General features: G+C 30.9%; 1 protein-coding gene across 1 annotated transcript; it reads left to right on the forward strand.

The window, feature by feature from the left end:
* The first annotated feature begins 771 nt into the window (after window positions 1-771).
* LOC7495310 (ornithine aminotransferase, mitochondrial) lies at window positions 772-14,650 on the forward strand. The gene is made up of 10 exons (XM_002317246.4): window positions 772-1,071; window positions 1,513-1,621; window positions 3,039-3,269; window positions 4,206-4,365; window positions 4,539-4,594; window positions 8,767-8,919; window positions 9,955-10,052; window positions 12,803-12,883; window positions 13,367-13,600; window positions 14,282-14,650. The coding sequence occupies exons 1-10, from the start codon at window positions 920-922 to the stop codon at window positions 14,415-14,417; spliced, it is 1,410 nt and encodes a 469-aa protein (XP_002317282.3). The 5' UTR covers window positions 772-919; the 3' UTR covers window positions 14,418-14,650.
* Window positions 14,651-24,238: the final 9,588 nt, after the last annotated feature.

Raw genomic sequence — 24,238 nt, forward strand, 5'->3', positions numbered from 1 at the left:
TCTTTAATTAAATCCTTGATTGGATCCAAAAACCCATTACAAGTTTAATTAAAATTTTAAACTTAATTAATTCTTTTAATTTTAACTAGATTGACTTTCAAACTCATTTTTTCTTCATTAAAGTCCCTAATTAAACCAATTAAACTCATTAAAAGTTTAATTAAGTCTTTAAAATTAATTAATTCTTTTAATTTTGATCAAGTTTGATTTCAACTACGATTTTCTAAAAGTTGATACCAAAATAAATCACACAGAAATTTCATCCAAAAGTTGAGGATGTTAAACAACCAAACAAAACAAAAAAATTAAAAATAAAATTAGGATTACAAAGAGAATATTCTTGTTATTTTTATGATAAAATATTTTATGCGATCATTTTTTGTGATTTTTATAATGAAAAAAATATAATTTATTTATGAACCTCATTACAAATTTTATGAAATCTATAACAACATCTAGTGATGTTTAACTACAAAAAAAAGAAAGAGAAAAATGTTTTATTGGTTTGTTTTATCAATAAAGCCTTGAAAAATCTATTTGTATAAATTTTATAATATCAATCTATTTATTATTTTATAATAAATCGATTCTCTCTCGAATCAAATTCGAAAGATATAAGAAAGGAAGTTTGCATGAATAAAAAAGTAGAGGGACAACATTGAAATTGTAGAGTAGACAGCGGGGCGAGAGAGACTTGTATTTTGTAAAGTTTGCTGTTAGAAGCTGACGTTAGGGATTGAACGAGGATAACGCTTGGGGACGTGTGAATAAGGAAGGCATGGCATGATAATGACAGTTGAAGGAAGGAACCCAACCCAGCCCAAAGCTACCAATCCGACCCTATAAAAACTCTTTTTACTTACACGTACGTAGGTGCAAAGCACTTTGTGGATTCCTAGATCATCCTTCTTCCTCTTCAATGGCAACAAGCAAGAGACCTTTGCAGCGTTTATTGAGCAGAGTTTGCAGGGAGGCTCGGAGGACTTACGGGGTTCTCCCTCAAGGACATGGACACGACCCTTCTTTTTCTCAACATCTCATCAACTTGGAGTATGAATACAGTGCCCACAAGTAACACCTCTCTCTCTCTCTCTCTGATCCTTTATATTTCTACCTGTCCAATTTGGTGTTTTCTTTCCTTAATCATCCCTTTCTATCCACTCTTTTTGGCTTCTGGGGTTTCAGTAAAGTAATTGCTTACCTGTTCTATTGCTTTATGTAAACAAATGTTTGGACTCTGCCCATTATTGAGGTGGTATATCATCATCACACGCTTGCTTGTTGCATGTTCTCCTCCTGTGTAATTAAAGTTTCGGGCTATAGCTGTAATTTAATACCTTGTTTATCTGCTGATCTAAGAAGATATATATGTCTTTTACTTGATTAAATTAAATAATTTGATTCTGTTGGATGGGACTCCTTTTTGGATACTTCTATTTTTCCTCTGCTGTTGATATTACATTTTTTTAGCCTTTCTTGTTCATTAACTTGCTTTTCTGGATCAATTTGTAGTTACCATCCAGTTCCAATCGTATTCTCTAAAGCGAAGGGATCCTGTATATGGGACCCTGAGGGCAACAAATACCTGGATTTTCTCTCTGCATATTCAGCAGTTAATCAGGTAATAGATATGGATAATAGAACCCATGTGCCCCTCCTTACATTCTCAATTATTAGATTTTAGTTTGGTTGAAAATGGCTACTGGTCGGAGGAAGCAAGTGATTGCAACATGGGAAGTAGTGAACTAATTTGCAAGGCTATTGATGACCAGTAGGCAACATGGGAACTCACTATCACGTTTGATTATAGGCTTTTATGAACTTCCATACAAGCTCCTAGTCTTTCTAATTTTCTCATTTTTTTACTGATATTCTAGAAATGTGCATATCTAGTTAAGAATTTCACTTGATGATAAAACTATCATATATATCATCTTAACCCTTAAAAATCCTGCTCTTGCATTGGAGAATTTCAGAAAGTTAGTCTTATTTCTTAGGATTTTCTAGGCTCATCTAGACTTGTCAAGGAAATGTGCATGCTGGAGCGTAAATCTTAAACACATTGAAGACTGTTTTGGAATGAGAAAGGGTTTGAGGTAGCATCATGCTAGTAAAGTCTATTATGTGTTTTAAGATGGACAGCTATAGAACTTTATGACAAGAATAAAACTTTTACTAGTTCAAATGACTACAAATAACTTGTGTACTAATTCATTTATGTAATCTAGATGGAAAACATTTCAAAGTTCTACAGATAATAATGACATATTATATGAGAGATGGTATATGAAGTCTATCAAATCCTCTTGTACTTTAGAATTTTCTTGAAGGGTGTACTAATAGGCTTAATTCAGAAGATGAAGGAATATTTATATCAAAAGAAATACACAAAGAAAAAAAAGAAATACAGAGTACAAGATCTTTGGCTGTAATTACTTATCAAATCTATGACCGATAATTGTATCTTTTTCATTGATATTTATGAAAATTATCAATTGACCACTACATCAAAAGCTTAAGTTTTTCAAAGAAGGTTGAAGATTGATTTTTATATCTTTAATACCTTCCCTTCAATGAAACTGAATTGGACTTAAGGTGCGGGTTAAGCACAAGTATGCCACTGTCTTGTGCTAAAATCAATTTGTAAATAGGTAGGATTTCCTGTAGTCACACTCCTTATTGCTAGGTCAATGAGTCTGATATCATGTTAACTCACTACTTATAGCGTGAACTGTTAGGTGAAGGCTTAAGTAGTTCTTTATGTAGTCATTAGAAAAGAAGTCAGTTTTTATATCTTTAGCAGCAATAAGATCCCTATTTAAGAAATGGTAAAAAAGTGAAGTAGAAGGAAGAAAATTTTTCAATGCAATATGATTACCTTTATTTTACATGAGCACAAAATGCAGATCACCTGAAGATCTTATCCTCTATAAACCATTGTTCTCATACTCATTCTGTCAGGGGGCAGTGTCCTTGCACTTTTTGAGAATTATGTTTGAGATGAACTGTAAATGCAATTTCATAGCTTCCTTCTATAGGGACATTGTCATCCAAGGATCATGAAAGCATTACAGGAACAAGCAGAAAAGCTCACTCTCAGCTCTAGAGCTTTCTATAATGATAGATTTCCAGTATTTGCAGAGCACCTAACAAACATGTTTGGCTATGATATGGTGCTACCAATGAACACTGGTGCTGAGGGTGTGGAAACAGCTTTGAAGTTGGCAAGGAAATGGGGATATGAAAAGAAAAAAATCCCCATTGATGAGGCAAGTAGTTCTAAGCAGCTTTCAACTATTATTCTTGCTATGGAGATTGCATAAGAGTTTTTCTTTGCCTTTACTCATCATTCCAAATGAGACTGTTGTTGATTTTCATTTATGCAAGTTGATCATGACTTTTATTTATATACAAAATGGATATCACAATGGATGATGAGTATATATAACCTAATTCATGAAGGCTATAATTATGACAAGGAAGAACTCTGACTGTTGAATATTTTATTTAATTATATATAGTTTACAAGAGGTTACAATAAAAGAAGATAATATTTTCTGAATAGAATCAAATCTGTGCAATATTAAGGGTGATATTGCTATTTCCCATTTATACTATAGGCATCGCAGTCCTCCTTGTTTTGAGGCCATGACTTGGTATCTGCAGAGTTGAATTTCCTGTTTTATGTGTTTGAGATTCTCTCAAGCGGTTGTAAGTAGCTTCTCTTTTACCAACTTGAAATGGATGTTTTATTGGTCTTCAATAAGGATTATGAAAACATATCAGACTTTTGTCATCTTTCTTTCACTCTATTCTGTGTGGTAAAGTTATCCTTGTTCCTACCAAGTCTGGTTATTGTAAATAAATGTTAGTAAATTGATTTACCTTTCAATAACTTCGTGAAGAGAGTTTTTTCAACCCAATTGATTAGTATTTGTACAAGTTTGATGATCCATTTAGGCTCTACCAATACCTCATTTGTTGGCCACTGTTTTTGCTGTAGAAATTATCACCTGATAGATCTTAATTGCAATAAGAGGTTTGATATTATAGACATTTAACTGATGAAGATTTGATTATAAAATCTCTTTACCTGTTTTAAACACCAATGTAGAAATATACATCTCTAATCTCGTCTTCCTTCAAGGGACCAACTGAGATTTTCCTTTCACAAGTGTCCTTTGCTGAAAGTGTGCAACATGCAGGCCATAATCATCTCTTGTTGTGGCTGCTTTCATGGCCGTACATTGGCTGCCATCTCAATGAGCTGTGACAATGAGGCTACTCGAGGGTTTGGGCCATTGCTTTCTGGCCATCTTAAAGTTGATTTTGGTGATGTAGTTTCACTGGAGAAAAGTTTTAGAGGTTTGAATGGACCAAAAGTTGTTTTCCTTGTTTTATTTGGATCAAAATAATCATTGCATGCATTATTACATAAATTGTTCACAAGTTATAATCTGTAATTGTTGCTTTAGCTCTACCATTTGAGATGAGAATTTTAAAACCAACTTATAACTAATCTCTGGTATGTGTTGCAGAACAAGGAGATCGGATAGCTGGATTTCTTTTTGAACCAATTCAAGGCGAGGCTGGGGTATGTTTCCTCAGAAATTCATTCGATAAATTGATGTGACACACACACACACATGTATATGTATTGTTCGGGGCTACATGTGGGGTTTCTGTGGGGCTTTTGTCCACCACAACTAGTCCTTCACTTCTTGGGCCTGGTGATGTCTGAACATGCCAGGCCTCATTCGATCATTGACCTTGGGGATGATCAACGTTATAAACCTTTGTAAAGTTTTCCATCCCAGATAGCAAGCCCAAGTTTGTTACCTCTAGGTTCCCTTCCCACTGAACTTGTGGTGGTTCTCTTGTTAATTATTTGGCAATCGCTTGGCTTGCCCTAATTATTGTCAGACAACTCTACTAAATAAATTTGGATTGTCTAGACTTTAGAAAGATTTATTTTCTAGATTTCAAACTTTAGATGCAAGAACAAAGCTTAATAGTCAATTTGTTCAATGACTCTCATTAGCTGACATAGAGTGTTTATGTCGAATAGCACTTCTGATACGATTCATGCAATGGTTGGACAATCAGATTCAGTTTTGAGCTTATTTCTTCTAATACATGGTTTTACATTAACAAACATAATTTTTTATCCGACCGTTGGACCAGAATTAAATTTTACCAGAAATTTTCAGAGGTCTTATTTTATATAAGATTAAATTTCAGGTTAATCAGATATCAAGAAGGTCCTGTGATAAAGTCCAGAAGCTACTGTGCAAGAATTGTATTAGTTTCCTAGTTGATTTAGGATTTTTTATTTTATTTTATTTAGAACTATTTTATTATTTTTTCAGCATGCGATCCCCATGGATATAAGAATCTAAAACCCATAATCAAATCAATCAATCACAAAAAAGCTAAATTCAGGCTTGTGATTTAGCTTGACACAACGATAACTTGTATCGAGGTACCAAAACTATAAGTAACCAACCCCCATCCAACGTCTATTATCAAGACATAAACGAGAAGTAAAGAAGACGCCATGAAACTTGGTTAATTCTTTGATAAGTTATTAAGTAATAAAGATCATGAATTATCAATACAAAACAACGAATATGAAAATGTGAATACCAATAAGAATTCGTGCGAAATATGGACGATAAAAAAACACAATAAAAGACACCAAAAATTAAGAAACTAATGGAATAAGATTTAAACGACTCAAAATAACAAAAGCACTTTCAATTACTATCAAGCTAAATTCAAAAACCCACAATTAAATGAATCCTTTTCAAGAAAGCTAAATTCACACTTGTGATTAAGTTTGACACAATGATAACCTGTACTGAGACACCAAAACTATAGAAACTGACACCAAAATTATAGAAACTGAACCTCCACTTAACATCTATAAAAAGACGCGAACGAGAAGTATTGAAGACGTCATGAAACTTGGTTAATTCTTTAACAAGTCAAAGTAGTTACATGAGGAACCAAGAGTAAGAGCAAATTCACACATAAGTTTTATTTCTGAATAATCAATCCATCTCTTGTTAATTTTTTTACGTGCTAAATAACTTTATTTATACTATATAAAAACCTCCTAAACAATGTTGAAAAAACAATAAAAGGCCTTTCTGATATCCGATTGACCTGAAATTTTAACTCAATACAAAACAAGACCTCTGAAAAATTCTAGTAAATTTCCAACCTGAACTAACGGTTGGATTGAAAATTATGCATGTTAGCGTAAAACTGTGTATTATATAAAATAAACCTAATCTGTGTGTCAGTAGAAAAATAAGTTGAATCCGCAAGTCATGTAAGAAATAAAGCCCAAATATCTTGAATTAAACCATTGAATTCCTTTTTAACCTTCTTAACTTTTCATCTTGTAATAGGTTCAATTGACACATGTAATAGATCTTTTGATTTAGTTTGGATCACATCATCCCCACTCTCCTAAAAAAGATTTAACCTCGAATCATCATCTTACTTTGATGTTCACTCGCTTTTGAAAGATATATTAACCTGATTTTGTGATTTTGATCCCTTTTTTCTTTTTTTTTAATTGTAAACAATCAACTCACAAATAATCTACTTTTTTTTTTAACTTTTGCCACAACTAAGTGTTTAGATGACGACAACGATAAAATAATGCAAAAACTAAAAAAAATAAAAAGATATAACCTGATTTAAAACTCAACTCTGATTTCAACTGATACGAACCTTGTGGATATAAAGATTTAGAAATCCACAGTCAAATCAACTCTTTCCAAAAAAGCTAAGTCAAGTTCGGAATTGAGCTTAACACAACGATAACTTGTATTAAGGCACCAAGATTACAAGTAACTGAATCTCCGCCCAACACTTATACAGAGATGAAGAAGAAGTATAGAAGACGTCACGAAGCTTGATCAATTTTTTGATTTGTTGGAGTAGTTTAATGAAGAACCAAAAAATATGAGCAAAACCTCACTACAATAATAATTGCTGAAATCAAAGTCTATAAAAAAAATAAAAATAAATACAAGCTTAATACTCTATTATGTGATTTTAGCAATTATTATTTTATGAATGAAAACTTTCTTAATTTAGTTCTTTATTGAACTACTCTGACTCCACAAAACTTTTATATTTCTCGTTCGCGATTCTCTATAATCGTTGGATGGGAGTTCAATCACTTATAGTTTTGGTATTTTGGTACAGGTTGTTGTGTCAAACTCAATTATAAGTCTGAATTTAGCTTTCCTGGGAAAGAGTTGATTTGACTGTGGGTTTCTGGAACTTTATATCCACAAAGTTTGCATCAATTGATATTAGAGTAAAGTTCTAAAATCAAGTTATATTCTTTTATTATGACTTTTGGCATAATATAAAAAAAGTTAATTATTTGCGATCTGGTTGTTTACAATATTTTTTTTTTAAAAAAAAAGGAAGAAAAAGATTATCAAAATCATAAAATCAAGTTAATATGTCTTTCAAAAGTGTTTTAACATTCAAGCAAGGTGATGATTAGAGGTCAAATCTTTTTGAAGAGCTAATGATACAATCCATTCAAGAGGGTGACAATCAGATTTGGTTTTGGAATTATTTCTTCAAATGCATATTTTTACACTAATAAGCATAATTTTCGATTCAACTGTTGGATTAGACTAAAATTTTATCAGAAGTTTCAGAGGTCTTGTTTTATATAAAGTTAAAATTTCAGGTCAATTGGATATTGGGAAGACCTTGCGATAAGGTCTAGAAGCTACTGTGTGAGAATTGTATTAGCTTCCTTGTTGATTTATGATTTTTTTTTCTATTTTTTTCAGAACTTTTTTATTATTTTTCCAGCATTGTTAATGACATTTTACCTAGTATAAATAGGGTTAGCTTGTATATAGGTTTTAAAAAAATTAATAAGAGATAGATTGATTGTTTAGAAATAAAACTTGTGTGTGCCAATTTGTTCTTACTCTTGGTTTCTTATGAAACAACTCTAACTTATCGAAGAATTAGTCAAGCTTCGTGGCGTCTTCATTCGCATCATCTTCTATACTTTTCGTTCGCGTCTCGATTGTAGGCGTTGGGTAGGGGTTGATTACTTATAGTCTTAGTGTCTTGGTATAGTTTATTATTGTGTCAAGTTCAATCACAAGCCTAGATTTAACTTTCTCGGGAAGAGTTGATTTGACTGTGGGTTTCTAGATCTGTGTATTCATGGGGTTCGTATCAAATATGTTCCCTTTTTTTTCATATATGAACTTAGAACTAAGCGAGAAAGGATGCTGGCGAAATCATGTTTAATAGGATTGAATTTATCTACTCCTCTACTTATATTGAATACCTTCCTGTTCTGTCGAGTCTAATGCAGGTATTTCAGACATTTGGATTTGTCATTGAACACAGAAAATGAAGCTACTCAGCTTATTGCTGAACTAGATTTTTTGAATCTAAAAAAAGTAGCTAACCTATCCCCGATCTGTTTTCTTGAAAATTGTCTTAGTTAAATAGCTAATTTTCTATCATGTCTCCAATTTACCTGGTCATTTTACATAAAATGTCTGACAAATGCCCATTTGTATTCAAGCCCACTTGTTTTTTGACAAAGGCTGAAAGTTTTTCTTCCCCAATTGGGGGTGAGTGATTCGTGTGAGTGATTCGTCCTTCACCTCTTAAATTAAATTCCTTTTGTTATTTCTGTCTCCTCATTTTATTGAGACTGTTATATTGTTATATTTGGTTACTATTCTTTATGGTTGGCAGGTTATAATTCCTCCAGATGGTTACTTAAAATCTGTCAGAGATCTTTGCTCAAAATACAATGTTCTGATGATTGCTGATGAAATTCAAACTGGCTTAGCACGAACAGGAAAAATGCTGGCTTGTGATTGGGAACAAGTTCGTCCTGATGTAGTAGTAAGGCCCCTTTTCTTATTTTTGACGGGATCTTCCAACTATTTGATGTGAATATGTCAGTGGCACATTTCTGTATTGAAAAGCATGATTGTCTTTGTTAATAGGAGTAATGAATTTCCAAATTACTTCTGATTTTTGAACAATCCCTCCGCATGTTCTTTTAACAATTCTTGACGGTGTAGTTTGGCCTTAAAATAGCCACACTTCAGTGTGTGAGCTTATTTCATCTTTCTGCTTCCAGTGAAAATTTGTAAACCGTAAGGAGTTCCTGTTTTAATATTTGTTTTCTATACTGTTCTTTGTTTGGGGAGAATGTCTAAATCTTCTCATTATAATTCAGTAATTTCTCTGTAATGAAATCATCTACATTTATCTTAAAAAAACTGTAGGAGTTGCATGCAAGACAATTGTTGCAATACTGTGATAATTTGGTTTTCGAATCAATAAAATCTGCTTGGAATCAAGAAAGTTGCTGTGAATTCTTATTGGGTAGTTTAAAAAAAGTGGCTGATACTTCAAACAAGGCATTCAAATTCTTGCTTGTCCTTTTAATACCTGGCCATGTTTTCACTTTTTTCTTCTGATTATAAAATGAAACATGACACCCAAATTATAGCTATACTGTTGAACTAACTTCTTAGAACTAGAACTAACGTCAGCTTATACCATTCATGTTGGGTCTCCATATTTTCTTTCCCATGTTTTAAATGATTTCTTTGATGTCCGATATGAATAGAGATTTAAATGCTGCAAATAAGCAAGTTGGTCAAAACCTTCCCAATTTCAACCTGCAAGAATTAATTAATATCCAAAGTTAGATTGTTGATAATAACATTTTATAAGTGGAGCAATACAGCTATCAGACCTTGCTTGATCGTTGACCTACTTGTCTAACCTTTCTTCATGCATCTTGACGAAAATTTTCTCCAGACTATTGTTGACTGATAATGAATGCTTATTGGTTGTAGTGACTCAACCAAATTATATGCTTCTCTAATGTGCCTCCATACATGCTTCTGTGGTTGTTCTGCTCAGATTCTAGGAAAGGCATTGGGTGGTGGAGTGATACCTGTAAGTGCTGTGCTTGCAGATAAAGATGTAATGCTTTGCATTCGACCAGGAGAGCATGGAAGGTTTGCGACTATAATTGTTTACTTCTTTTGTTGTTTGTCTTCTGACAGTGCTAATTTGCCAATAGAAAATACTGCATACTATATCTGGTGCCAGCATTATTCATCAATTATACATCTTGATTGGGAAAATTTCACGGAGACATTTAGTGTCAACTTGAGTTTATTTTGGTCAAAATACTGTTGCAAAGATGTGCAACTTTAATTTTTTTTTAAGAAAATAATTTAAAGAAAAAAAGAATGAACAAGATGAAAAAACAGTACTTTTCTAGGAACTTTTCCTGTAGAATGTATTTTTGCAAAGGATTGTCATAGTGTTAGCAAGTCAGCTTAGTTCAATTTGATATTGTATAATGCACGAACTAAAACATAGCCAAACAAGTTGGAGCTGAGTCCTGATATGAATGGATATGAACCAGCAATTATTAGCTGATCTAAAGTACCTTACACAAAGTCGTTCCAAATCTGATGCGGGGAAAAAAGAGATTTAAAATGCAATAAGAAAGAAAAGAAGAAGCTAAGAAGAAGCCAAAGAAAAAAAGAAAAAACTGAAGAAGAGAAGAATGAGCATTGGAAAAGTATTCAACTCTGCAATTTTTATTTAATTTTTCAAAAACTGTCTAAAGAAAAATAGGATATAAATACTAAAACCCTAACTAGAATAAACAATTAGGCTTATAGCCCACTAAATAAAATACCTAATAATGATTAAATCAAGTCCAACAAATAAAACATAATTAATAAACCTTAACTAAAAGTTCAAATAAATTAAACTAAAACTTAAGTTAAAGCTCAATCTCTCAATGGTTTGGACAACCCTCCATCATATATGATCATACGAGTGTGTAAACAATGTCTCGGGTCTAGTGTCCCCACCAACTCTCTTGGGGTTGGAGAAACTAAACCCCGTCAAGTGTAGTTCAAGGCAACTCTAATAATACTCCCAAAGATCATGATCAAGTTGTTGTGATGTCTCTTTGATAATTCAAGTATAGTCTGAATCTGGTCGTTTAGCTTATATGCTGGGATTCACTGAAGTTCACCTTCCCTGGTAAAAACTTTGTGTATTCAAAGTAGCATTAATATGTTTTTTTTTATGCCAAAGACAAGGATAATAGGGCAGAGATTTCAAAAGGATCATTAGGGATATTCTGTTGAGATTTCAAGTCTAATATGTATCAAGAAATAATCTCCAATATTAAGTGCATCATGATACTTATGTAAATCAGTTTGAAAATTGTATTGTTCATTACTTACTTGAATATGTTTTATGATCTCAACATGTAAATTATGAATTCTACATGCAAAAGACTCAAATGAATCAAATATTTTAGAGTGGGGAGACATAGAACGAAGATCTACATGCTTTCTAGGTTCATAACCATGAACAACACTATATGACTGAGGGTTTTGAGTGGAACAAACACTATTTGAAACCTATGACGTGCTGAATGACAAACATGAAGGGGTGAGGAGCATGTTGCTCTAAACCTTTAACGTGCTGGACGTCAAGCATGGTAGGTGGGGAATCAAATAGTTTAAGAGAACTAATATCATGAGACTCTTCTAAGATCATATTTACCTCTTTGGACAATTCCACTAAAAAGTTTTCTAAAACTTCTTCCTCAAGCACTAAAGTAAATTATTATATTCTTTATTAATCTCATTTTCAGATTCATTTGAACTTATAGTGTTAAGTCCCTCTTCTTGCACATACTTTTCATCTAGGTCACTAAAGTCATCAAGATTGAGTTTATTTATATGCACATAATAGTTTTTCATTTCACCTATATCCTTATGTTCTTAGATGACTAAGGGTTTAGAGATGCAGTTGAAGAAGATATGATTGAAACCTTAACATTTAGCGCACTAAACCTTTGAACTCAACAAAGACATTTCATTAACGATTTTTTTTTTCCGTTATCTTCTTTATAATTTTAGGCACTACTAGGATTAGGTCTACATGATGGAGCACCACCTAACAAAGAACTATCATTTCTAAATTGAGATCTAAAAGGGTACTATGAGGGTCTTGACATCTCATCCATTGCTAGATCCATCCACTAAATAAAATATCCAATAATAATTAAATCAAGTTCAACAAATAAAGTCTAATCAATAAATCTCAACTAAAAGTTCAAATAGATTAAACCAAAACATAAGCTACAACTCAGTCTCTCAATGGTTTAGATTACTATCTATTGTCTATGATCATACTTGTATGTAAACAATGTTTCGGATCTGATGTCCCCACCAAACCAAAAGCCTTCTTTATGTTGAATGTTGATTGGTTAGTCCTAGTCCTAGTTTTCTGCTTCCACGGATGGGGATAGATAGTTCACATCGGTTGTGCAACTGGTTTGAGGCCTAACAAAATAATCAAATTGAATCTTCTAGTTGAGAGCCTAATAATTTGAATCAGCATAATAACATTGAGAATGCACTATAGTTGGTGACCTTAAAGTGTTAAAAAGTGTCAAATATAATCAACTAGTGAGAGGAGTTATGACCTTAGATTATTTCTTTGTGAATTTGATGCCAGAAAAGAACAGCTTTTCTCCTTGTTATCTTGTCTTTTAAGATAGGTTAAGCATTTGTTTTCGCATTTTGAATTGATTATATTAAATTATATACTCTTACCACATCATCATTTCTTTTTAAGTAGTCTTCATTTCTTTCTGTTACACGTGTTGTGTTTCTTTGGCATTTGTCTTAAGAGAACTCTTCATTGTTTTATTTGTGATTATTCCCAGCACATTTGGGGGAAATCCTTTAGCCAGTGCAGTTGCCATTGCTTCACTAGATGTGATCAAAGAAGAAGGGCTTGCTGAGAGGTATCATGTGTTAACCACATTAAATTAAACTTCTGTGACTAAATTTTGATTGCAATCTCAGTTGTCTGAGAAGTTGGAGAGTTTTTAGGTGTGGGTATCTGAGTGAACTACTTTGAAAACATTTCCAAACAATAGTCGGTTCTTTTTAACTGAATTCCATTAGAACATCTTCCCGAAACAGCATTCTATGACAAAATTGTGTGCTTAAACACGAGGAAGCTTATTTTGGAACTTTTTGAACATGAGTTATTTTGGAAATATATGCAAACAATTTGTCAGTGTTTTGAAAAAAATTCTCTTAGAACCTCATTTAGAAACAAAATTCTATGAAAAATTCATGTTTTATTTACAGCTAAACTTGTTTATCCACATTTTATATTTTGAAATCTCTCTAACCCATTTACCTTCCTTCTTTGCTTTTGTTTTTTCCCTTTCAAAAAGCTGATTAATTTGTGAATTACCGGATGTTTTCCTATTCAATAGATCCTACCATTTGGGGAAAGAACTCAGGCATCAGCTACTTAAGGTTCAGCAACAGTTTCCAGACATCATTAAGGAAGTTCGAGGTAGAGGTTTGTTCAATGCTGTGGAGTTCAACAGCAAGACTTTGTCCCCTGTTTCTGCATATGATATTTGTCTGAAGTTGAAGGAAAGAGGAGTTCTTGCTAAGCCTACACATGACACTATTGTCCGGTTAACTCCTCCACTTTCCATTAGGTAAGGAAGATGTTTGATGAGTGCTAAATGTTATAATGTCACCGAAAGTATAAATATCTTGAGAATGATCTGGTGTGATGCTATCTCTTTCCATACAATCCAAGTAATAAACAAGATTGATCTGATATGGGTTAAAGAGAGAAGGTGCCTGGATGAACAGTCACTATCCAAGATTATTATCCTGTACTAGGCCTTTATGCTTTTCACAAAAAACTAGGACCTTATTGAAACCTGATACTATCCATTCACATTTGCTTGGCCCTTTGATTCGTAGTGGAAACTTTGTTTCTTTCTTCGGATTCAATGTAGTGAATGATGCCTCAAAAATCTTTTAGTTATACTGGAACATTTTCAGAAATGTATCTGAAAAGATTCTGTCACAAGACTAGTCATGCCAATTAAGGATGGCATTTGTTTTTGTTGCAAAAATGAAACAAATAAAATCTGCACCACATGCAATTATGTATTCAAAGACCCACCTTACATAGTTGAACAAGATTTATGTGGTATGCTGTAAATCATCATCCTGCTATTGCATTATTGTTGACTCGTGAACAAGATACTGAGATGCTATTTACCTGGCAGTAAAAGTTGGAATGCACGTTTAATCAGGAAACAATTTTGTCACGAAATTTTCTTATGGGAAAATTGTATAACCTGGAATAATTTTTTCTTTTTCAGTTCGGATGAGCTCCAAGAAGGATCAAAGACTCTGCATGAAGTTCTGGAACTTGATCTACCAAAGATGAAGGCGGCCAAACCAGAAAAGATGCCAATTGCTTCCACCACATGTGACCGTTGTGGGCGAAACCAGTAATGATTCTTCTGGTTAGGATGTCTCAATTATGTGCACATTTACGAGGCTGTTTCATTGATTCATCTCTTAAATGCTGGCATACAGATCCCCTGAAATAAGCATGGCTAATTTTCTAGTCCTCTTTTAATCGGGAACTATGAGATTGAGATCTCTCATCTCAGTCTGGAAGTTATTAATGTTTAAGTTAAGATACATGACAATTAATGCAATGAGGAAAGAATGGTTGAAAGTTCTACAGGGTACTTTATTTGTCTCTTGTTTTTATGAGTCAGTTCTATTTTTTTCCCGTTCATTCTATACTCCACAAAATTTATGTACACTTCTACCTACCAGAAAAGAGCGAATAATAGTACTTCCTTAGAATGAAACCCATAATGCACATCTACAAGCACAAAACCTGCACATTCTTGGATTGCATAAGATCACTGTTTTTTTTTTCCTTGGAACAATATTGAGAAAATGACGTGAAATAAAGTTTGTGGTTTCACTTCAAAAGCCAAACTCGCCAGGATGGACGAATAGCGTAGTTAGCCTTTCTCTTCCTTCTACCTGAGTATGTTTTTTAGTGTTCCTGCAAATCCATTGCTCTCTCTCTGGCTGATTCTGATTGCATTATTTACTGGTGTACGCTGTCCGCTTGAATGTGTGTGTGTGAAGTGTGTTCAGACAGTGGGGTTCCTAATCAAGCAGCTAGGACCTGCCCATTATTCTCTCCCTATTTTATTTACTTGGGAAAATATATTGGATATGACGATAATTAGAATATATCAAGTGTATCAAACTTTGCATATCTTATTATATATCATTATTGTTTAGGGAGACGTACAATAATAATGCAAAGAGTTTGGTGGCCAAGTAATTGTTTAGCAAGAGACAGCTTCTTAATCAAGTATTAATTAGAGATTCGAGTCATGAGAATGTCTTCTCAGGAGCTCACCTTGCTATATATATATATATATATATATATATATATATGAGTTTGTCTTGGTGTGTTGGTTTGAGCCTAAGCTGGATATCATTATTGTTTACAAGAAAAGTTATGCTAGCTGGATATCATTATTGCTCTCTTCTCAGGAAGAGAAGGTCAATCTAGCAGAGAGTCTCATTTGCAGAATTTTTGGCATCTCATTCATGGTTGACAAGTGAGAATCTCTCTCTCTCTCTCTCTCTCTCTCTCTAGTATCTTAGAGCAAGCTAGCTAACATCATAGTCATCTCTGTGGATCCCAGGAACCTACTCCATATTTAATTTCTCAAGATATTATAAGAAATAAGAGTCTTGAAATTGCTCATCCATTAAAATCTCATTTTTCTTGAAAAATTAAAATTGTGTTCTTGTATAGTTCACGAGAATTTTTTAAATACAAAAGTAATTTTATTAAAAAGAATGTAATTTTTTTATAGAATAACATATTGCATGATTAGATATTGTACAAGGATACAATTATAGACTTGTACAAGGATACAATTATAGACTTGTTCAAAGGATAAATTAAGTCATAAAACCAAAGAAAACTTAACATGAAACTAAAGTTTTATCCAATTTGATACAATAAGTTTTTTTGTTTCTAAACCAGGTGTTGGTAATTTTATTTTGGTTCTACCGGGCATTCAAGAGTTGATTATATATATATATATATATATATATATATATATATATATATATATAATCTGGTCTTAATAGTTCACATTTTGTTATGTTTTCATCTTGGCGTTGATGATGGAGAGAGAGAAAACTTTGAGAATAGCAGGGTAAGGGGAGAAGGATGACCTCCTCTTTAGTATAAACTAGATTGATTGACCACGCTTCATCACGTGTTGGATTAATTTCTTTGTAGTTGATAAAAATGATATTAAAGCATCATCATTGTATTTTAAAGAGTGGAAAAAAAATTAATAACTCAACATAATAGAAAGAGAACTAAAAAAATAATTATCGTCAAAGTTCATGAATCAAACTGTAAAATGATAAAATCGAGAAAACAAATCTATAAAAAAAGGACTAAAAAACAAAATATCAGTAAAATTAAGTGAGGTCATCAAAACCCACGAGTAGTATCATGTCAAACCTCAAATATTAAAAAATATTGAATTCAAGGGTAAAATCAAATTCATAAAAGAATCCAAAACATAAAAAACAAAGAAAATTAATTTTCAACGAACTCAATAGATGAAATTTTTAAAAATAATTAAAAATGACTGAAATGAACCCAGTCCAACCTTCCAATTTGTGACAGACCGTGAGACTAGATCACAATGTAAAAGGAAAACAAGAAAAAATAATAATGTAAAATTCTAAACAAACCAAAATAATTAGGGATGAAATTGGAAAACAATTTCAATTAAAAAAAATATAAGAACAACTAAAAATAACAATCAAAAGAATGAGGACCATATTTGATATAAAAATAAAATGTCAAGGTGTGAAATTCAAAGACAAATTAATACAATAAAGGATTGAAGACCAAAAACATTATAGTTAAAAGAATAAGAACCACATCTAATATAAAAACAAAGTGTAAAGGGATGCAATTGAAAAAATAATTAACTTAATAAATGATTCAAAACCAAATACATTACAATTAAAAGAATAAAGATCAGACTTAATATTATATGTTAGTGTTTTTGTTATTATTTGCCAATTTTCTCATAATGTAATTGAATCAATTTTTTCACATTTATTTATTAAAAAATATCATATTATAGGTTTATGAACAAAAAGAATTGAAGTATAAATGTTATCAATTATTGTAAAAGAAATTAAATCTCTCCCCCACAAATTATATTAATAAAGTTCTATGGGTTCCGATGTGATGAAGTACCTATCCATCAATTAATATTATTTTATCATTTACTTATAATCATCTTTCTGCTTAATATGTTCAAATTACTTCATAGTAGATGTCACCAATAGGTTTCTATTTAAAATTATATTTATAGATAAAAAAAAAAGGTTTATTTTCTAAATGAATATATTTATTTGAATTCATTTTACTCTTATTTTGCTCATCAATCTACTTAAATTGTTTTTCTAATTTTGACCTAGTCTATAATTTTAATTTTTACATGTAGAGACTTGATTGCAAAACAAAATTCTAAATTGTGTTTACTATATAAAAAATGATGACAAAAGAATTTCAATAAAGAATTATCTATTTTTATCATACTGTGATTGTCGTTTTCTATGTCTTCATCCTTGATGGATTTCTGTAAATAAAAATTATTTGAATTTACTTAGGCATTGAGATTTAAAACACCAACATATATAATCTTTATTTATTTTTTACATTAATATATTTACTCCCTCGTCCAAAGAGAGTTTTCTATACATGTCTTTATGTTTTCTATACATGTCTTTATTTTCAGTTCAAATCCTAATATTCTTCTTAATCTTCATTCTATCATACATAATTTATTAAAAGAAATAAAAAGTTATCATTTACTCCCTCGTCCAAAGAGAGTTCAATTGGATTTTTAACATAATGGGATATTAAGTCAACACAAACACTTTTTATTGTCTTTACTAAATTATTCCTTAAAATTAAATATGGTTGAACATTAAATATGTGAATTCCATTTTTAATTAGGTGCTTAATTCTTAATTTTTATTTTTTATATATATAAGAGAAATGTATTTTGAGATATCTAAATAAGAAGAGGGTTTTTGTTTTTTTTTTTTTTTTGAAATGAAGGGAGTGATTCTTATCTTAATCTTGCTCTCTGTGTGATCAATATAAATTTAAGATTCATTTATTATCTATATACTTCAATTGTTTTATATAAGTTTTCAATATTTTAGATGACATTCTTTCTTCATTGGTTTATATTGGAAAATCAAGTAATAAATTGACATAAATATAAATCATAATCTTAAATATAATAAGATTAAATAAATTAAATAATTTAATTTATTATCAATTCAATAATTGATTGAAGATCAAGTACATTATTTAACAACTTATTATTATGATCCCCGAATATTAGAAAAGTCATAAGTAATTTAAATTAACCTTTTAGTGACTAGTTTCTTTGTAACACCCCATAATTTACTTCATTCGTAAAGGAACTCTAAGCCTTAAACTTAAGAAAATAGGTGAATTTGTTTTCTATATAACATCATGTCAATCTCTATTCACCATCCAATAATTCTGTAAATGGATACAATAATACACAATTTATACTTTTCTAAATTACATATATATAAATTATTCTAGAAGTATTTATTTGAAATACAAAAATCTCTTCCCAATGGAAGGTTAAATAGCTCAATGATAGTTAGGAGGCATTGAGGCCTTCAATAGAAAAAATATTTGAAACACTCACACTATTACAAAAATCATAATAAGCATTTGCATCATCGTAATTGCTAACTATACAAGCAAGACCTATTTCTTTAGTTTTTCCGTGAACTCCTCAAAGTTATATCAATTCTTAGACTTAGTATATTCTTTATAATTACTGTTGTGTTCTCTGTTCATCATTATAAGTATCAAACTATCTTAGTCACCTTATAGTGACTTATACAATTACGATCTAGCTTAGTTGCGCTCAATATGATTTATTTGTTTCATCTTATTAATTTATCGGATTTATTTTTACATTTTCATATTGTGTTTCTTTACACCTCATATTCATTTTGCATTTCGTTCACTTTACAAGCGCATTTAATTTGTTATAATATCTATTATGTCATCTTTCTCTCTATTTTTTATTCAATATCAATCCTTCACAAGGATTAGATTTTTATCAATTTAATTTTTTATTTATTCAATAATTTATAACATAAACACAATTTACAATTTTTATTTAACAGTTAGGTTTCATTCAACATTCCATTTATAGTCTGACAAGTTGATCATCCCGACAATATTAACTCCACACAAGTCAATTTAACTCAAATTACATATCTCGATCGTTAGAAAAAATTGATGCCACTAGCCCATTACCGGGCGCTAGCCCCATTACCAGCTAATTATTTCTTCTGTCTATTATCGAGCATTAGCCCCATTACCAGGTAACTAGTTCCACCGCCCAATACCAGGCACTAGTTCCATCACCCATTACCACGTAACTAGTTCCACTGCTCATTACCATGTACTAGCTCCATTATGGAGTAACTAGTTCCTTTATATATTACCAATCGCTAGCCTCATTAGCGAGTAACTAGTTTCATTGTCTATTATCGGGCACTAACCCTATTATTTTAATAAAATTACCAAGATGCCCTTATTAATGACTCATGTGTCATCTTTAATTTACCCGAATGTAAGTACTCTCGCGAAGCCGATTGACATGAAAATTTAACATAGGATAAAACAATAAGCATGGAGATTCCCTAAAAAATATCATCCCGATTCAACAATCATTGAAAGATATAATCGATATCGTAAAACTAGATAGTCGGTGTCTTTTATGCCAAAATTTGAATTTCATACATTAATTTATTTACTTAGATCATCATGAAATTTTCCCTTAATATATACTCATTAAATTCAATATTACCCCACTTATCATTGATTTGTCAAAACAAGTTTTTTGATCGGGGTTTACATATCTTTTTTTTATTATTATTTTTTATCCATTGTAACTCATTGATTTTATCCACGTTATGAATTTAAATTTAAAATTCATAATTCTCATTTTGACTTAATAATACCTTAAAATTTATTTATAATCTTTATTACTTGATGATATCTCATTGCTTCAATCCTATATTTACGTGGGGTTTATATTTACCTCTCCTAGAGAAATTTCATTCTTGAAATCGAGGTGGCAGTGTACGCTTGACATCAAATTTAGGTTACAGTTTAAGCAATCCAATCCACCTAATTGAAAAAACATGGATTTATGAGTCTAATTAAGGTTTGGGACTAACAAATTCATGAGCTGGAGAGACTGAAGAGAAAATAAATAGATAGGAAAAAAAAGTTGCAGAACAACACTGGCAGGAAAGATCTCTCCGGGTTGGTTGTGCTCCATTCACCGGTGAACCTCACCGGCCACACAATCCCGACCAGTGGTTTTGAAAGGCAGAACCTTAGAAACCCAACATCGGAAAATTTGAATCACCCTCTCTACTCCTTCCTAAAAAAGTCCCTCCTTACAATCCTCCCTCTCCTTATCCCAGCAAAGACAAGAGGACAACTATTCTAACTTGGGAATGATTAACTAAAAACATTGTGGGTAAAAAATGTATAATGATTAACTTGGGAATAAAAAAAAAGTGAAGTGATAAAAAATTTAAAAAGAAACTAAAAACATTGTGGGTAACTATTCTAACTCACAATGGATTGTGTTCTCCTATATTGTGTTTCCATCTTCTTCTTTTTTAATTTCTTCCATATTGCATTGCCTCATGTCTTTATTATTTTAAACATCGTTTCATAGTTTATCGAGGATCAACTTTGCAAAACCAAACTATAATTATTAAATGCAAAGCAAGAGGATCTAATAAAAAAAGGATGAGAATAAAAAATAAAAAAAAAAGAAGGATGCAAATGAAAAAACAAATTGAGGTGGTAAAAAAAGTTTGAGAACCTTATAAAAAAATAATGCAAATAAAAGAAAAAAAACTTGAGGTGGTTCACTACTTATATGAACAAGTTTCCACCCAAGTTTTGTAATGTATAGTATAATACTAGGCAAAGGCCCGCACTATACTGCACGTCCGTATTTTTTATGGCAAAAAAATGATGTCTAGGTAATGCAAACATGTTTTAAAAAAATAAGAGATATTAACAATTCAAGTTATAATAAATAAGTTAATTTTTTTTAATTAGATGATAAAAGAAAAGGAAATGATATTAATCATATGTTGTTTTTAAGAACAATGATCATGATACCTTGAAAAAAATTATGGGAGCACGAGATTTGATAAAAAAAAATAAGAAAATTGGACAAAGTCAATAAACACTAAAGAACATAACCAGAAAAAAAAAATTAACTACATAAAAGGATCTAAAATAAAAAAAAATAATTAAAAGAATGAAGGTGAAAATCAAAATAAAAAATAAATTGGAGGGCAACTAAATTTTTTCAATTGGAAGGTTAAATTCAAAAAAAAATCAAACAAATAAAAGAATGAGGATAAAATTATATATAAAAAAATAACACACCATAAACTTAGATTGAATGGTGAAATTGAAAACCAATAAAACTTTTATAAAAAAGTTAAGAAAAAAAAATAAAAAATTCAAATACTAAGGACAAAATAAAAAAAAGAATATATAAAAAATTAAAATTGAATGATTAAATAAAAAAGAAATAACACTTATACAAAAGAACAAAGGACAAAAAAATAAATTAAAAGAAAAAAAGGATTTAAATTTTTGTTTGGAGGGTTAAATTTCAACAATAAAAAATAATTAAGGATCAAATTGAAAATAATAACACTAAATAAACTTGGATTGAAGGGTGAAATTGAGGAAAAAAATTGTTATAAAAGGGTCAACTAAAGAAATTAAAAATCAAAACAATAATGATCAAATTGAAAAGCATAATATATTACAAATTAAAATAAAATACTAAATTGAAAGGAAATAAAAATCTTATTAAAGAGTCAAAGGACAAAAATATGTTATAAAAAAAAAAGTCAAATCACAAAGCATAAAAAGTGTATTTCGCCACTCCGAAACCCCTTCCGATTTCAGTATATACTAGTTGCATGACCCGCGCGATGCCACGGGTCAATTTTTTTGTATAAAAAATATCAAAAAAAGCTAAAATCTAAAAGTTTTAGGTCTTTTTGCAAAGCTATACCCAAGAGTCTTAGGTCTGGCTGCAACGCCTGACCCAAGAGTAATATTAATAATAATATTAAACTTGCATGACCCAAGTTTAAGTGGGTCTGGCTGCAAATACCAGACTCAATAGCCTTGGATGTGGGTCTAGCTGCAAGGTCGTGTCATAAAAGTGTGATAATTAAATAGATTAATTAAAAAGAAAAAAATAAAGAAAAAAAACCAGCAGGAAGAAAAAAACTAATGAAGAAAAAGAAAAAAAATCTGAATTAACTAGGTTAATCCTTTAAACCAAGTTAACCTGTCAAACCTTGGATTCATGTCGTGAAAGTTTGATAACTAAATAGGAAAAAAAAATTCACGGGTTAACCCAGAATTAACTGGGCTAACCTGTCAAATAAGATTAACCAGTCAAACCCGGGATCCGTGTCATGAATGTTTGATAACTAAATAGAAAAAAATTTAACATTACCAAACTAAATTAAACAAAAAAAAAATTAATTAAAAAGGAAAAAAAAACAAAAAAAAAAAACAATAGGCATCAGCCTTTTCACTGTAGACTGCACTGTGAAGAAAAAGAAAAAAAATCTAAATTAACTGGGTTAACCCTTCAAACCAGGTTAACCCGTCAAACCTGGGATTCAAGTCATGAAAGTTTGATAACTAAATAGAAAAAAAATTTGACGGGTTAATCCATAATTAACTGGGTTAAGCCGTCAAACCAGGTTAATCCATCAAACTCGGGATACGTGTAATGAAAGTCTGATAATTAAATAGAAAGAAATTTAACATTAACAAACTATACTAAATGAAAAAAATGAATTAAAACAAAAAAAAAAGCAAAAAACAAATTCTAGGTTAACCCGTCAAACCCAAAATATGTGTCATGAAGGTCTGATAATTAAATAGAAAGAAATTTAACATTAACAAACTAAACTAAACAAAAAAATTAATTAAAATGAAAAAAAGCAAAAAAAAAAAATTCCGGGTTAACTCGTCAAACCATGTTAACCCGTCAAACCCGGGATCTCTGTTATGAAAGTCTGATAACTAAATAAAAAAAAATTAACATTAACAAACTAAATTAAATTAAAAAATTCATTAAAAGAAAAAAATCAAAGAAAAAGCAAAAAAAAAAAAAAAACCCGAAAGGCATAAAAAATGAAAAAAAAAAAAACAGGAAAAAAAAAGACAGCTCAGCCTTTGGACTGCAGACTGCACTGTGCTGTCCAAAACCAGGTCAACTCATTAAACCCGAGATACGTGTCATGAAAGTCTGATAATTAAATAGAAAAAAATTCAACATTAACAAACTAAACTAAACAAAAATAAAATTAATTAAAACGAAAAAAAGCAAAAAAAAAATTCAGGTTAACTTGTCAAATCAGGTTAACCCGTTAAACTCGGGATCCGTGTCATGAAAGTCTGATAACTAAATAAAAACAAAATTAACATTAACAAACTAAATTAAACAAAAAAAATTCATTAAAAAAAAGCAAAAAAAAACCCGAAAGACATTAAAAACAAAAAAAAACGATTTTTTTTTTAAAAAAAAAGATAGCTCAACAAAAAAAAAACTAAAGGCATCACTGTAAAAAAAAACGGGAAAAAAATTTAAAAACAAAAAAAAAACTAAATCATCGGGTTTTACTGTAGATTGTACTGTGCAGTCCACAGTAAAACACTGATGCGTTTTAGTATATGTTATAATAAAATATAATGTTATATATTTATGCAATGTAAATATACTTGGTTGCCAGTGGTAAATTTGCCAGGTTATATGGCACCCAATTATCTAAACATGTATGTATTGTATAGGGAAGCATCATTCAATAAACGATCACGGGAGTGGACAGTTAACCTAAGTGGGTGCCACCTAATAAAATTTAAGACAATCATCGTAAGCAAGAAACGTATGGCTGCCCTTAGTGAATTAAAGGTCCCTTTTGGAGGCCAAGATCACACTATACATCCCGAAATGACAATAAGCAGATACCTAAAATAAGAATCGAAGTGCTTTGTCTCTACTCAGTATCGGCAGAATAGTAATGAAAGTGCTCTGATATTGACAAGATAAATTAAT

The sequence above is a fragment of the Populus trichocarpa genome, chromosome 11 (assembly GCF_000002775.5).
Source record: "Populus trichocarpa isolate Nisqually-1 chromosome 11, P.trichocarpa_v4.1, whole genome shotgun sequence".
NCBI classification, from domain to species: Eukaryota; Viridiplantae; Streptophyta; class Magnoliopsida; order Malpighiales; family Salicaceae; genus Populus; species Populus trichocarpa.

Excerpts from the sequence above, each read along its gene's own strand:
- LOC7495310 (XM_002317246.4), top strand. The coding sequence starts at position 920 with ATGGCAACAAGCAAGAGACCTTTGCAGCGTTTATTGAGCAGAGTTTGC. Across the intron at positions 1,622-3,038 it reads CATATTCAGCAGTTAATCAG|GGACATTGTCATCCAAGGAT; the intron begins GTAATAGATATG and ends TTCCTTCTATAG. Across the intron at positions 13,601-14,281 it reads ACTCCTCCACTTTCCATTAG|TTCGGATGAGCTCCAAGAAG; the intron begins GTAAGGAAGATG and ends TTTCTTTTTCAG.